This window comes from Pelodiscus sinensis, chromosome Z, assembly GCF_052426305.1.
Source record: "Pelodiscus sinensis isolate ZL-2025 chromosome Z, ASM5242630v1, whole genome shotgun sequence".
In the NCBI taxonomy this organism is placed as follows: domain Eukaryota; kingdom Metazoa; phylum Chordata; order Testudines; family Trionychidae; genus Pelodiscus; species Pelodiscus sinensis.
The window spans coordinates 7,095,124-7,109,817 of record NC_143085.1 but is presented as its reverse complement, the minus strand read 5'-3'; the positions used below and the strand labels follow the sequence as shown (position 1 = coordinate 7,109,817).

The 14,694-nt window shown below is 41.6% G+C and overlaps 1 protein-coding gene across 5 annotated transcripts in view; it reads right to left on the bottom strand.

The window, feature by feature from the left end:
• Positions 1–14,694, bottom strand: part of CIT (citron rho-interacting serine/threonine kinase) — a 150,541-nt gene that overhangs the window by 121,809 nt on the left and 14,038 nt on the right. For all 5 annotated transcript variants that reach the window (XM_075898126.2, XM_075898129.2, XM_089775208.1 and 2 more), the window contains exons 8-9: positions 14,488–14,691; positions 11,187–11,340 (exon numbers count right to left, since the gene is read on the bottom strand). In XM_075898126.2, coding sequence (XP_075754241.1) covers positions 11,187–11,340; positions 14,488–14,691 — 358 coding nt within the window. The remainder of the gene's footprint in view (positions 1–11,186; positions 11,341–14,487; positions 14,692–14,694) is intronic.

Sequence of the window (14,694 nt, the reverse complement as noted above, 5' to 3'; positions counted from 1 at the left end):
TTTAATTTCAGCCCATCCTCTAGTATTTGCTGCAGTTTAATTAAAAGAAAAGAATTAATAAGTTCTTTTAAATGATGTGCAGTACTCCAAATCCCTGCTGGTGTGGCTGCACGTGTGAAAAGAATAAATGTAAAAGCCAGCTGTGCAATTCCTACCTCATAAAAACATGTTTCCTCCCAGGATTTTTTTTTTTTAATTTCATCATTCAGGTCCTCATTCCCTGCAATTCTACTAAGCTCTTTTTCACTCTGTGAAGCGGACAGCTCTTCAGTCCGCAACTAGAACACAGCCCATTGTTACAAACTGATGGAAATGTTGTGTGCTAAAACCGTTACCATGGATCCAGTATAGATCTCCTGTAGCTGAAGGGCTGATGAGAACTGAAGAACCGGGAACAAACATTACAGCCCCTGCAGTGCAGGCTCCCAGCTCCTCACTCTGTGCATGATCTGAGTTTAACCCTACCTGCCTGCGTTAGTGACAGATGCTGATGCTTATCTGACTGACACAAGCAGAATGACTCACTGCTGGAGCTTGCTAGCTCCCTCTAGGTTGCCAAATTCTTTCACATTCCCAATTTTTAAACTCTCAATTTTCTATACAAATTTGTGTATAATCTAACAGCAGACCAACACCAAGCTAGCACCAAAGCAGCATTAATAAGCAAAAATCTGCCTATTTAAGTCAGTAAATTTAAATAAAACATGCATACTCCATTGGTGGTTCTCCAGAAAGCCCTGCTGACACAGCTTCCAAAAAGGGGAAAGGAAGGAAGCTTCACCAAGCAGGCAAGATGCAGCTAACCTACCATAATTTCAAGTACACTGAGTTTTTCATTCATCCTACTCCAAAGATATAAATATGCATTAATAAGGAAATTATATTATCTCTCACTCTCTGGAGCATTCAAATGTTCTTTGTCAATATCAAATAGGTTCTGATACATTACTGTTTTAAAAAATTGCAAACATTTCATAGGATGTGAACTGTATTATAGACTGACATTTAATAGGATGTGAACTGTATTACAGAGTGAATTCTCTTAATAGGACATCCAATTATAGCTCTACTGTACAGAGCGCTCTCACACACAAAGACAAGAGCAATAGAGTACAACATAACTTCCTTACATAAAATATTTTTCATGCAAACAACATCCCAAAATGCTTTGCAAAATTAAAAGTTAGAGTGGCAGAGGGAAAGAAACACAGATAATATACATTTTATTTTCAACGCTCAGAAGCCTTTGGGCACCCTTTAAAAGTTTTTTTTCCTCCCATCTAAGATTTAAAAAGAGATTGGATTGATGAGGCCGAGCAATATTGGAAGGAGAAGACTATCTAGTTGATATGGTAATGTCTAGAACTCCCTTTATAAGAATAGCCAAAAATATACCTTAACTTTTAGAAAAGGAAGATGTACAACAAGGACGGGGAACATTCAGCCTGAGGGTGGAATCTGGCCCCGAATCTACCTTGATCCATCCTGCAGCAAGGCTCAGTGCTTACCTTCAAAGTGAACTGAGCTGGCACTCATACTCCATCCCCATAAGTCTCTGAGCGTTGGTGCCCTCTCCCATTGAGCCCGAGCACGAGGGGAGCCCTGGTCCTCCAAGTTGTGAGAGTGGGGGGTCAAGTCAGTGAGGGTTTCTGTGTTTTTGCTTTTCACTTGTCTATGACCCCAAAACCCAATAAAATGTTCCCCAGCCCTAGTGGATAATTCCATATATGACCACACTGTTTAATACTAAATGGACTTGCTCAAAGTTAGAAGCAAAAAGGGAACTAAAATCTCACCTTTTACCAGAAAGTAGTGAAACTTTACAGGGGAGCCATCCTAAGGCAATTATAATGGAAGGCAAGAAATTTTCTTCTCACAATTAATGAGTGTTTTCAAAAAGTTTCTGCTCAGACTGCAGTGGTAGAACTAATTCAAATATGCTTAAAATGTTAATAGAGATAACAAATGAATAGCATTCAATGGAATATCAACAGCAGCAAGGAGGAACAAGATAACCACAGTACTCAGTAGCAACATCTTCATATAACTGAAGAAAACCAAAGACGGGAAATAAATAAGATTTTTAAAAAGAGAAAGCAAACTTTAATATCACATTAATATCCATTAGTCTGGCATCCAATGCTCCGGGACTCCTGATGGTCCAGCACCATCAGGAAACCAGAAGTGCTGGGGCAGCCGGACAGGCTTCCCCCATTCAGCTGCTGCTGAAACTGACCAGCAGCTGAATCGGGGAAGCCAGGAGCAGAGCAGCTGGGGTGCTGCCGGGTTGGTCTCGTAGTGCCCCTCGGGGCTGCGGGACCAACCCGGCAGCACCCCAACTGCTCTATTGCAGGCATCCCCGATTCTGCTGCTGCTGAAACTGACCAGCAGCGGCTGAATCAGGGACGCCTGGGGTAGAGCCGGACTATCGTAAGGGGGAGGCAATGAGAGGTCTGGGGTGGCATCCCCTCCCACCCCACTCCAGACCCCTCATAGCCCCCCCTTCTGATAGTCCGGCATATCTGATAATCCGGCACCCTCTGGGTCCTAAAGGTGCCGGATTATCGGAAGTTTACTGTACTATCAAGAAACAATGGAAAAGAAAAAAGGAACAGTCATTCAACTAACACACCTCTGGCTGCAAGTGGATAAGAACTGCTGACAGTAACTGAAAGGCAGGAAATTAATTTCTTCAGAGGTAGGTTTCAGACCACTTTGGATGAGAACAAAGTCACAAGAGAGAGAAGGGACACACTTGGAAAAAGATGCTAGATCCACTTTGCTTGGTTGGCTTTTGCTTATTACTTGGTAATGTCTTTAGACTCCTTTATTCCTGAGATTAAGGCATTCCCTTCCCTGACTCTGCCTATAATATGATTGGAGCTGCTTATATAACAAGTTAAGGAAAAGGGTGCACATTGGTTCATTAACAAGGGTTACCGTGCATGTCTCTGAAATGATCCTCGGGTAACCATGACTGGTCAAGTATTGCTTGTTTAAAACCAGAAAATTCTCATCCCTCTATAATTACGGTATCCACAAAATAAGAAGATGAAGACTAGCAAATTCAAAGATGTAAGTGGTCATAAATCGAGGCTATTCTCAGGAATTTCTTTAAAAAGAATAGCCATTTAAAATAGGTCATAGTAAAACTCTGGGAACTGAATAGCAAATATATGCCATTGTATCTGGCAAGACTAAAGATCTAGTCAAAACAGTGACACTTTCTCCCTCTCCAGGTTTATTTAAAAGGAGACAAAACTATGCTACAAACAGGAGATTCTAATCCTGATACTTCAAGCTTATAAAAACTGATTGGTACATGGATCATTTTCTGCTTATGATATGCTGCAAATGACCGCATATGCTGTTTATTATTTAAATAACTTCTAAAGTACTGCACATTACATAAAAATCAGTTGCTTACTCAGATATCCCTCTTCCGGATGAAGGAGATAACTCTCATCCATCTGTTCTAAAGTATGACTTTTGGAGGCAAGGGAATGTCGTATGTTGATAAATTTAACAAAAAAAGCACTGCATTAGATTATCTAGTTTATCATCATCTTTATGATAATACTAAATAAAAATAACTTTTTCAACCACGTTAGTATGTGTATTTATGATAAGTTCAAGGAATAATACAATCAATAATACTTTCCTGGACTAGGGATATGGTGGAACTACAGAATAGAAATTTATCTTGTCTTGTTCTAGGATACAATCTATTTATTCTATTTGGTGTCAAAAATCTATATTGCTTTTCCAATGACAAGTATGCCTTCAATAATATTTATGGAAAATTCAACAAAAGATTATAATAATCAATAGACCTATCCTACCTATAAAAATTATTCACTAACTATATAAGAAACTACTTTTGCATATTTTTAATTGTTTGAAGGCAAAGATCTTCCTAAGATATAGTTTATTTCAGTTAACAGTAGTGTCTCCCCCAATTTGTATTGGCTTCAGTAACTGTCTACCAAATTGGTGATTAAAAAAGAAAAAACAAACCATGTATTACTGAAGATCAACAATATCTTAGTGAAAAAATACAAAATCCAATAGCTATTACCATACAATATAAACCATGCAAATAATCTGTCACTGTGTGCCATGTGACAAAAGAGTAAATTTATAAGATACAAGTCACTATAGTACAATGGTCTCCAACCTCTTAAAGCAGGACATCACTTTTTGAATTTGAGTGCAATCCAGGACCTACCATCTTTCTTCCCTCCCTCATCCTTCCTCCCTTTCATCAGGCAGGGGCAGCGGGTTGGGGTGCAGGCTTTGGTCTTGGGCTAATGGATTCAGTGTGAGAAAGGCTCTGAGCTGAGGCTGGGACAGGGGTTTGGGTGGAGGAGGGGGTTCAGGCTCTGTTAAGGGAGCTTTGGTCGGGGGGGGGGCTCAAGGCTAGAGCAGAGACTTGGGGTGGAGGAGGGAGTATATGACTGGGACAGGGATTCAGGACGCAGGATCCATATGGACACTGCTTACCGCAGGTGGCTCCTATGTGTTGGTGTAGTGGGGCTAAGGCAGGCTCACCCCTTCCCTGGCCCTGCACCGCTCCCAAAAGCAGCCATAAACTCCATCCCAAGCTCTGTTATGCCCTGCACCCCCATTCTGTGGATAGAATACAGGTTGGGAGAGAGGAACAGCTCCAAGGCAAAGGGCAAGAGTTGTGCAGCAGTGAAGGGAGGGGCAGCTAAAGTGCTGCACTTGATACCTTCCTGGCCAAACCAGTCAGGATCAGCACTCAAAGGTGCCAAGATCTACCAGTAGATCCCGATCTATTGGTTGGTGACCACTACTGTAGTAGATGGCAAAATGCCCTAATTTTTTCTTAAAACCATTCTATGCCATACCAGAAACATTTCAACAAGATCCTTCTATTTTACGTGTGAAAAGCCATCTTTTGTCTGGGAGACAATGTAAAAAAGGGATGTAGATAGCAAGTAGGCATTCCATGAGCTAAATTGTTACGGGCCCTTGTGAAATTGCCTCTAAGAGACGCATCCTTCAGAAAATGGGTATTGGTGTACACAACTGATAAAAGGAAATGACAAACTATGTGGGGCTGTATGCCTGTGTAGGGCAGCCTGCACAACCCTGCCTTGGCAATAAATGGTGATGTCTGCCTTGTCCACAGTGCAGATTTCTGGCCTGTCTCAAGTCTGGTGAGCCAAAGCACGCAGGCACGGTCAAGAGAAGCTGTGAAAGTCAGGAAATGTTTTGAATAACAATGCAGATTAAGCATGGTACGCGAGACCACATCAAGAACACAGGACAAGCAACCTTGTACTGATACTTCTGTTTCTGTTAAGCAAAAAGTACAGATGCAGCCATGAAACTGTCAACTATGCACACAGTGTAGGTAACATCCTAGGTAGCAGGATGTACCCCAAATAGGGGCATTGGGCATTTTATGTATCCTACACAATACCTAATCAATTGGTAAATATTATTAGAACTAAGTCTCTCTTTGCTATAAAATTGGGCTTAGTAAGAACAATCAATGGGAGGGAATGGGCAGGGTTGACCTACACCTACTGCTCGATGTAACTAAAAATAAATAGGCCCTTCATACTGGTGACCCAGTGTATGGCGTTCCATTGCATGAGAAGAAAAGGAACCAAGACCTCCTGCCTGGTACTGCAAGTGAAATGTAAGTGAATTGGGCTTTATTATTGTATTATAGTAGATCTTTTAGTAATTTGCTTTTGCTTTGCTTTTCGCTGTATTAATTGCTTTAGAATTTATAGAATTTAAGATTTAAAATGTATAGTAATTGTTTTTAAGGATTGTAAAACTTACACAACTGTATTAACTGCTTAAAGCTCACAATAAATAAAAAAGCGGTTAAATAGCCATAGAGTGTCCTGGTTTCCCTTGGATCTAAAATAAATAGAACCACAGCACAGCCTGGCAGCATGAACTGATGTGCAGAGCCCATATATATGGGAAGAATTCAGATCTTAATCTTCAAAATTCATTTTTGCCCATGTATTCAACTTAAAAACCTCTTTTCTCAACTGACTGTTTAATCTGATGAAGACCCTTTTTGACCCTCTTGTAACTTCACCCAATCTAAAAAATAACAATATTTTAGAAAAAATATAGTTTCCAGAAAAAATTGACCGATAAGGCATTTGGGAGATATGATGGCTTAAAAATTAGATGAATTCTGGAGTATTTGACGTGAACTTATAAAGCCTTACAAGTATGAAAAGTTCCTATCTAGATTTAATTTCTGAGAAACATTTCCACAATGACTATATTATAAGATGCATGATTTTGAGTCTTTTATCCTGTTAAATTGTTCTCAAGACCCCCATTTAAAAACAAAATACATTACATTAATACCTTAGTAACCTTCAGTCTCCATGCAATGAGAAACAGGAAGATACGTGTTTTTTCAAGCCGTTTTCACATTTGCCACATTTACACTGCCACACTTAAAATGATTCTACTTCCTCCTGCCCACTAAACTTTCCTTTCCTTCTAAACTCACTTTCTGCTTACTAACATTTTATCCTGCTTATTAAACTATTTTCTTTCATCATGAGGGTACTTCTGAAAATCACAAGTAATTGCTTCAGTTTTCTTTGCTTTTCAATTTCCCATATTCAGATGTTACTCCAACCCCTTATGGAATCTTCTGATATGAGCATTCTTTCCCTTTTCTCTGCTAAAAAGAATACATAGCCAAAACATTTGGCTTGCTGTATGAAACAGCAATAATGATGAGGAAAAAATCACTATGTGTTTGGCTACACTGTCCACAGACATTAAGAAAAAGAGTGTTCTTCCAAAGCCATGAGCTCATTCTTCATGCCAGACCAAAGAAGAACAAGTGCTTTAGTACCAATAGGGTCACTTGGATCTCTCCTCTGGCATGACACTACCCAGGTATCCTTCTGACCACCTCTCAACTGTCCTTCACTCATGGTGCTACCTCTCTATGGCTACATCTAAACTACAAAGATTTTTCTAAAGAGGATCTTTTGAAAATTAAAGTAGTCTGGACATGGTTTTTTTGAGAAAAAAAACCCTGGGGCGGGGAGGAGCTCTTCCTAAAAAAAGGTTTACGTGGTTTTTTCGAAAAAGGGTTTTTTCCCCGGGGGAAAAAAAAGGGCCCAGACTACTTTCATTTTCAAAAGATCCTCTTTTAAAAATGCGATCAGAAGAACATATGCAAATTCCACAGGAATTTGCATATCCTTTTTCGAAAAATCTTTATAGTTTAGACATGCCCTCTCAGTGGCAGCAATGCAGGGGAGGAGAAAGGGGTGGGAGAGAGGTGCAGATGGTTCCATAGAGCCAGCATGCAGGGAGAGCTGGCTTAAAAGTCATTTCCCCACGTATATCAGCTCCATGGAGCTGCCTTCCCCTTTCCCCCACACACTGCTGCCTCTATCAGAGGTAGCAGCAGAGTAGGAGGGGGGCAGTGGAGGCTACCATGGAGCAGCCTCTGTCCCCGACGGGTCTGGGTTCACTGCAGACAGGGGCTGATCCATGGGATGCTGGCTCAGCCTTGGACCATGGACATTGGCTGCTACCGCAAAGCAACCTCTCTCTATGGCAGGCCCAGTTTGTTGCAGATATAAGCTGCTTTGTGGGATGCTGGCACAGTGTCTGTCAATGAGGAGCTCACTTCCCTCACAGACAGAGGCTGTTGCCACCCCCAAACTGCTGCCTCTGTATCAGAGGCAGCAGCATGGGCAACAAGCAGGAGCCAGTCTGCACAGGGAGCTGGTTTTTAAACTGACTCCTCTCAGGGACCAACTCCCCCCTGCCATCCCACACTGCTGCTTCTGATACAAAGGCAGCAGCAAGAGATGGCAGGGAGCTCCCTGGGAGTGGGGCCAAGAGCACACTGGCTGCTGGCCCTGCCCCTAGGGACTATCAAATAGTCATGTAATCAATACTATTTTGTGCAGTTACACAACTTCAATTAATCTAACATCCCTAACAACTACAGGCCAATCTTCAAAGGAAATACTGTCCTTGTCCTGCGTGTCTTGTATTTAGATCAGCATTTCTCAACCTGGGGTCCACGAGGGTACTCTAAGGGGTTCACCAGCCCTGCTGATCATTTCTCCCCTTACTTCCCTCAACTCTTCCCAGTGCTTTCTGCACATCAGGGAACAGCTGTTCTGCAGGATATGTTAGGTGCTAGGAGGGACGGGGAGAGCAAGGATGAAGAAGGAAGAGCAAGGATGGGGCACACTTGGGGAAGGAATCACATCCAGGGCCACTGGCCCTACTGATCAATTCCTCCACCTTCAACCCTGTGCCTCTTGCACATCGGGAAACAACTGTTCTGTGACTTGCATGAGACACTGGGAGGGAGAGGAGCAGGTGTTGAGGGGGCAGAAAGAGGCAAGGCTGGAGTGGAACAGGGAGAAGAGGTGAAATGGGGGCAGAGCCTAGGGATAAACAATAGGTATGGGGGGCTTTTGATGTCTGCAAAAAAATTAAATCAAAGTAGGGGTCTTTGGGTTGCCAGCGTTTAAGGGACACTGATTTAGATTAAGATAAAAACCTCCTGACCACTTTTCAACTGTCCTTCATGAAAATAAGTTTTAGTTGATTCAAATTAAATGGCTAATTTACTGAATTTAAAAAACAATGAAACATGAAACTAGTTATGAAAAGCATATTGGATAATTTGCAATCTTTTGACCAGTAAACAAGCAACACATTATACACCGTTTCTTCTGTTTCTCTTATTCTAGGTTCTTTCAACATACTTTTGACTGGAAAATTCAGAACATTTCACTTTAAATCCTGAATATTACTTAACTGAAGGATAAGTATAATTATTCTGGCTTCCAATATGATTTTTATTTCAGATAAGATACTAAAGACACAATTCAAACCTTTTGCACTAATTACATCAAGTAAATCAACATGCAATCTGGAAGCGAATGTTCTGGGGCATTAAACTTCATTAAAGAGCAAAAGTAAATAACTACAGGGCAGAGAGCCTCTATTATTTTTTACTAGTATGATCCTAGTACGGTGCAAGCTAACAAGAAAAATCTTTTTCAAACATCCACTGGAGCAGATTCAACTAACTGATCTGGAGGTTTACTTAAGAGCTACACTCTGCTTCCACATTTAAAAGCCAACTTCAGATTCCTGCTGCCTGAACCATGGAGGTTAGAAGCTTTATAGAAGTGACTGTCTCTGGGGAAAAGAAGATATGGTTTAAATACAAAACTAAAAATTGTTTTGTAAGTTCCCATAACAACAAAAAATTAAAAGATGCTCTTGGTCAGTTTATCAGCACAAATTCTAAGCTGAAAGGGGCAGATTTAGGCTAATTATCTAGGCGCTTACATAGCCTCAGTTACAACAGTGATGGAATACCTCCCAAATACTAACAGTACCTCATTCTTCCTTCTCACCCTGAAAGAGAAATAGCTTAATTGCTTTATAGGTGATTATTTATGTGGTTGAGCATATAAAACTCATTTAGTGAAAGACAATTCAAAGTAACAAGTTTTACATTTTGAAAGTGGTTAGGTCCCTGGTCATTAACTCATGGGAGCAAGTTCCATAGGCTCTATCTAGCTCCTGTGAATGTTCTACTTCCTGACCTAACAAGTATCCCACCACTGGCTGACAGTGTCATTACCCTAGTTGAATACAACTGTCATGTGAAGTCAGGGAGATGGAGAAAGTGACAATCTTTCAGGAAGCTAACTTCTGGTGGTTCTGAACAGTAAGTCAGACATAGACCTAAACAAACTTAGTTAATTAGGGAACAAGTAAAGACAGCAAAAACACCGGGATGATGTATTTAGTCTGTTGATAAAAAGGAGTGATTCTGCTGTGTTTTGTACCAATTCCGGTTTTTCATGGGGTCTGGCTTCATTCCTTCATAAAAGTCATAATAATTTAGCCTATAGGTCACAACAGTATTGATCTCACCATGGTTAGATCTATATCTATCTACCAGAATAAGGCACAATCTTCTGGCCCGTTAAAGATGAAAACAGACCTGAAGGTTTGGGGGGCATGTTTTTTCTACCCCAATGCCTTTTTTCTTTGCATGGTTATTTGGACATTCAAAAGGACCCCAAAGCTGTCTGCCTAAATAATGTCAGCATCATTGTTCTTCTGTGAAATGGCAAGACAACACCAACTAATTTGGGCAGTTGTCAGAATACCAGATAAGCAGATTGCCAAGGTGGCACTGAAACACACTCCAACTCATTGTCTTCCACAGCATCAAAGGTACCTTTGAAAAGATTAAGGTCTAAACTCAATCAATATAGGAATCTTGAGAACAAAACCTGGTGAACCAAAACTAATCACTCAAGAGAAAGATGAAGAGTGAGCTAATATCTGCACCAGACATGCTGAAATAACAAGAAACTTCTCAATTAAAACTTAATGATATTATGAAGGTAAAACCCAACAGTTTTGATAGAATAGCTATTATAAAAGTTTAGGATTTTTTAAGCTGGAAAGAAGGAGACAGTCAATATTCAACATGAGAATCCATAAAGTAAGAGGACAAATAATCATGGCTTCGTCTAGACTACATGCCTCTGGCGACAGAGGCATGTAGATTAGGCTACCAGGCATAGGAAAATGAAGCGGCGATTTAAATAATCGCCGCTTCATTTAAATTTACATGGCTGCCGTGCTGAGCCGATCAGCTGTTTGTCGGCTCAGCGCGATAGTCTGGACGCGCGGGTGTCGACATCAAAGGCATTTGTCGACCACCCAGGTAAACCTCATTCCAGGCATGGAATGTCGCCAGAGGCATGTAGTCTAGACGTAGCCCATTTGAGGGTATCAGTCTCAGCATAATAATAATAATAATAATAGAATGTAGATTACTACTGTGATGATGAAGAAAATACAGAGCAAAAACAAAATAAAGGTTTAGGTAGGATGGAGTGGTGAAGTGCTGCAGTAGTACACTTGTATTTTATATCATTCTTTAGTTAAATTTTCACCTTTCAGGTTACGACATGCAGTATATTAACATATGCTAGCCATAAAACAGAATAAATAAATCATTCTTCAAAACATTTCTGCTGCCATAATACAAGACTTTCTTTTTTAATGATCAGTCACTTCAAATACTCAGGAAATACTCATTTAACTCATACTCACATATTATCAAAGACCTATATTTAATATAATGTCATTCTGCTTACTATTGCGGATGTTATTCCAGTCAATTTTAGAGAAGAATGGATGGCAGCAGAGACCCTCATAATTTAATCTCTCCTTCGGCCCACACAGCAGGCTCTGGACCAGATCAAGAAATTCATTACTGACTTTCACATCTTCCGGGAACTTTAGGAACCTCTGCATTTGAAATAAAAATATTTTTTTTACTCAATAGGAAAACAGAATCTGAAGCTGTTAGGTTCAATCTTAACCTGAGATATGCCAAAGCTTTAAGGTTAAGATGGAAGTGAAAGTATAGAAGCATAGAGTACTAGAATTGGAAGGAACCTTGAGAGATCATTAAGTCCAGTCCCCTGCCCTCACAGCAGGACCAAGCACCATCTAGTGCAGTGGTCTCCAGCCTTTTTAAGCATGAGATCGCTTTTTGAATTTAAGTGCAATCCAGGATCTATCTCAAACCCAAATACCCTTGCCCAGCCTCCTTTATGCCTTTTCTCCGAGGCCCCGCCCCTGCTCACTCCCTCCTCCATTCCTCCCCAATCCTCCTCACTTTCACTAGGCAAGGGCAGTGGGTTGGGGTGCATGCTCTGGTCTTGGATTAAGGGATTAGGAGTGCGAGAAGGGCACTGAGCTTGGGCAGGCAGCTGGGTGCCGGAAGGGGTTTTAGGTGCACGCTCTGGGACGGTGTTTGGTTGCAGGGGTGCAGGAGGGAGTTCAGGACTGGGGTAGAAGTTTGGGATGTGGGCACCAGCTGGGCACTGTTTACCCCAGAGATGGCTCCTGTGTGGTGGTGCAGTGGAGCTAAGGCAGACTCACCCCTATCCTGGCCCTGAACCACTCCCAAAAGCAGCCAGCAAACTCCCTTCTAAGTCCTGTTGTACCCCCGCCCCCGCTCCGTGGAGAGAGGATACAGGGTGGAAGAGGGGGCACCTTGACTTCAGCACCCTCCTCTCCCTTCCCTGCCCCACACAGCAAGCAGAAGGCTCCTGGGGTGAGAGAAGGCAGCGTCAAGGCAAAGGGTAGGAGATGTGCAGCAGAAGGGGGAGGAGTAGCTGAAGTGCCAGCACTTGATAGCCTCTTGGCCAAACCAGCCATGATCACCTGTCAAAGGTTCCAAGATCTACCAGAAGATCCTGATCTACTGGTTGGTGACCAGTGATCTAGATCATCCCTGATATATTATATCAGGTTGGACAGACATCTATCTACAGTGGTGGAGATTCCACAACCTCACTAGGCAATTTATTCCAGTGTTTAACCACTCTGACAGTTAGCAAGTTTTTCTTCATGTCCAACCTAAACCTCCCTTGCTGCGAATTAAGGCCATTGCTTCTTGTCCTATCATCAGAGGTCAAGAAAAACAATTTTTCCTCCCTTCTCCTTGTAACACTATTTTAGATACTTGAAAGCTGCTATCGTGTCCCTTTTCTTCTCTGAACCTTATCCAATTTCTCCGTATTTCTTGAAATGCGGTGTCCACAACTAGACATACTACTCCAATTGAGGCCTAATCAGCGCAGAGTAGAGCAAAAGAATGACTTCTCATGTCTTGCTCACAACACTCCTGTTAATGCATCCCAGAATCATGTTTGCTTTTTTTGGCAACAGTGTCACACCGTTGAGTCATATTTAGCTTGTGGTCCACTATGACCCCTAGATCCCTTTCTGCCGTACTCCTTCCTAGACTGTTGCTTCCCATTCTGCATGTGTGAAGCTGATTGTTCCTTCCTAAGTGGAGCACTTTGTATTTGTCCTTATTAAACTTCATCCTGTTTACCTCAGACCATTTCTCTAGTTTGTCCAGATCATTTTGAATTTTGACCCTCTCCTCCAAAAGACTTGCAATACCTCCCAGCTTGGTATGTAACAATATGGCTTTTCTGTAGCCGTTTTGGAAGGCGTGTAGCCATCTAGGTAGGCCTAAACTAAAGCCTTCTTCTGCAGCCAGATTGAAGAGCAGCAGCCATTAGTTATAAAGCCTGGAATCACATACTCATATTCCATCTAAACTTCATTACAATAGTGTTACTGTGAGAAGGATTCTGTCCTAATGATACCCACTGTCACCAGATAAAGAAACAGATATCAAGATGGGTAAAGAAAACTTAATTATCAGCATTTCGTCTGGCAAGAAACTGTTTACCAATAGTAGAGGTTGTGGAATCCTCATTCTATGATTACTGTCCTCACTTTCCTATTGTTTGTCTGTGTGATCTCTGTCCGGTTTGTAACTGTTTCTATCTGTGTATAATTAATTTTGTTAGGTGTAAATAAATGAAGGTGGTGGGATATGATTGATTAGGTAATTCTGTTCCACTATGTTGTGATTGGTTAGTAAAATTATACTAAAATAGTTGGTTACAGTATTGCTAAGGAGGATTGAAGTTTCACTATATAAAGTAGGGTCCAAGGAGGAGACCAGCAAGAAGAGGAAAAGAGAATTGGCCTACGGGTGCGGGGAGCGCGCAGTTTCCTCCGCCCTTCCCACGCCCTGCAAGGAGAGCACAATTCTTAGAAGCGCCACACACTCCTGGCAGGGTGGGTGGAGACTTTGCACACTCTCCCATCCCCAACTCCTGATTAGCCTAGGGCAGAAAGGGGAGCATGTCAAGTCTCCTCCAACCTCAGGCGCCTGGGCACCTAGGGGGAATTTCTGGGGGGAGGGGACAAAGACTTCACATGCTCCCCCACCCCCAGGCCAATCATGGTCTGTGAGTGGGAAAGCAAGGAAGTATCCTGTCCCTGTCCCCTCCAGTGCGGCCTGGAGCCACTTCAAAAATTCCTGAAGCGGCCCTTGGCAAAAAATTATTGCCCATCACGATCTAAATTGTTGATGAAGATACTGAACATAACCAGTCCCAAAACAGACCCCTGCAGAACCCCACCTGTTATGCCCTTGCAGCATGATTGTGAACCATTAATAACTACTCTCTGAGAAAGATTGTGTAGACCCACAGATTATGCACCCACCTTATGGTAGCCCTGTCATTAGTATTTTGCTAATAGATTCTCTGTACCAATTTCATGGTGCATCAAAGATCTTAACAAAAATATGGCACAACACAGAGAAATCTTTGTTAATTGACCTATTGCACAGACTTATTTTAGACAATTCTTATAATAATTAATGAAGTAACTTAAGATCATTAAAAGATGGGCATATATTCAAGGAGAATAAGGGAAACATTTTCAATGCATATTTCATGGAACTCTTAGAATGTGACAAAATAACAGACATCTAGAACCTCCTTTTTCCAACTGTAGAAAAAAGTAGTTTTCAATTCTAGTCTTCTTAATCCCGAAATATAGGAAGGGCCGCTCTACCTGGAAGTTCATGATGTTATTAAATGTTTTTGTTGCAGTTCCTTCAGTGAATGGAGTTTTTCCATAAATCATATCATAAGCAATGATTCCCAAAGACCACCAGTCACACTCTGGGCCATATGAAGCTTTACCATCCCCATTCAAAACAGCTAGCATCTCTGGTGCCATGTAGTCTGGGGTGCCCACAGGCAGCCTGGCATTCACCTG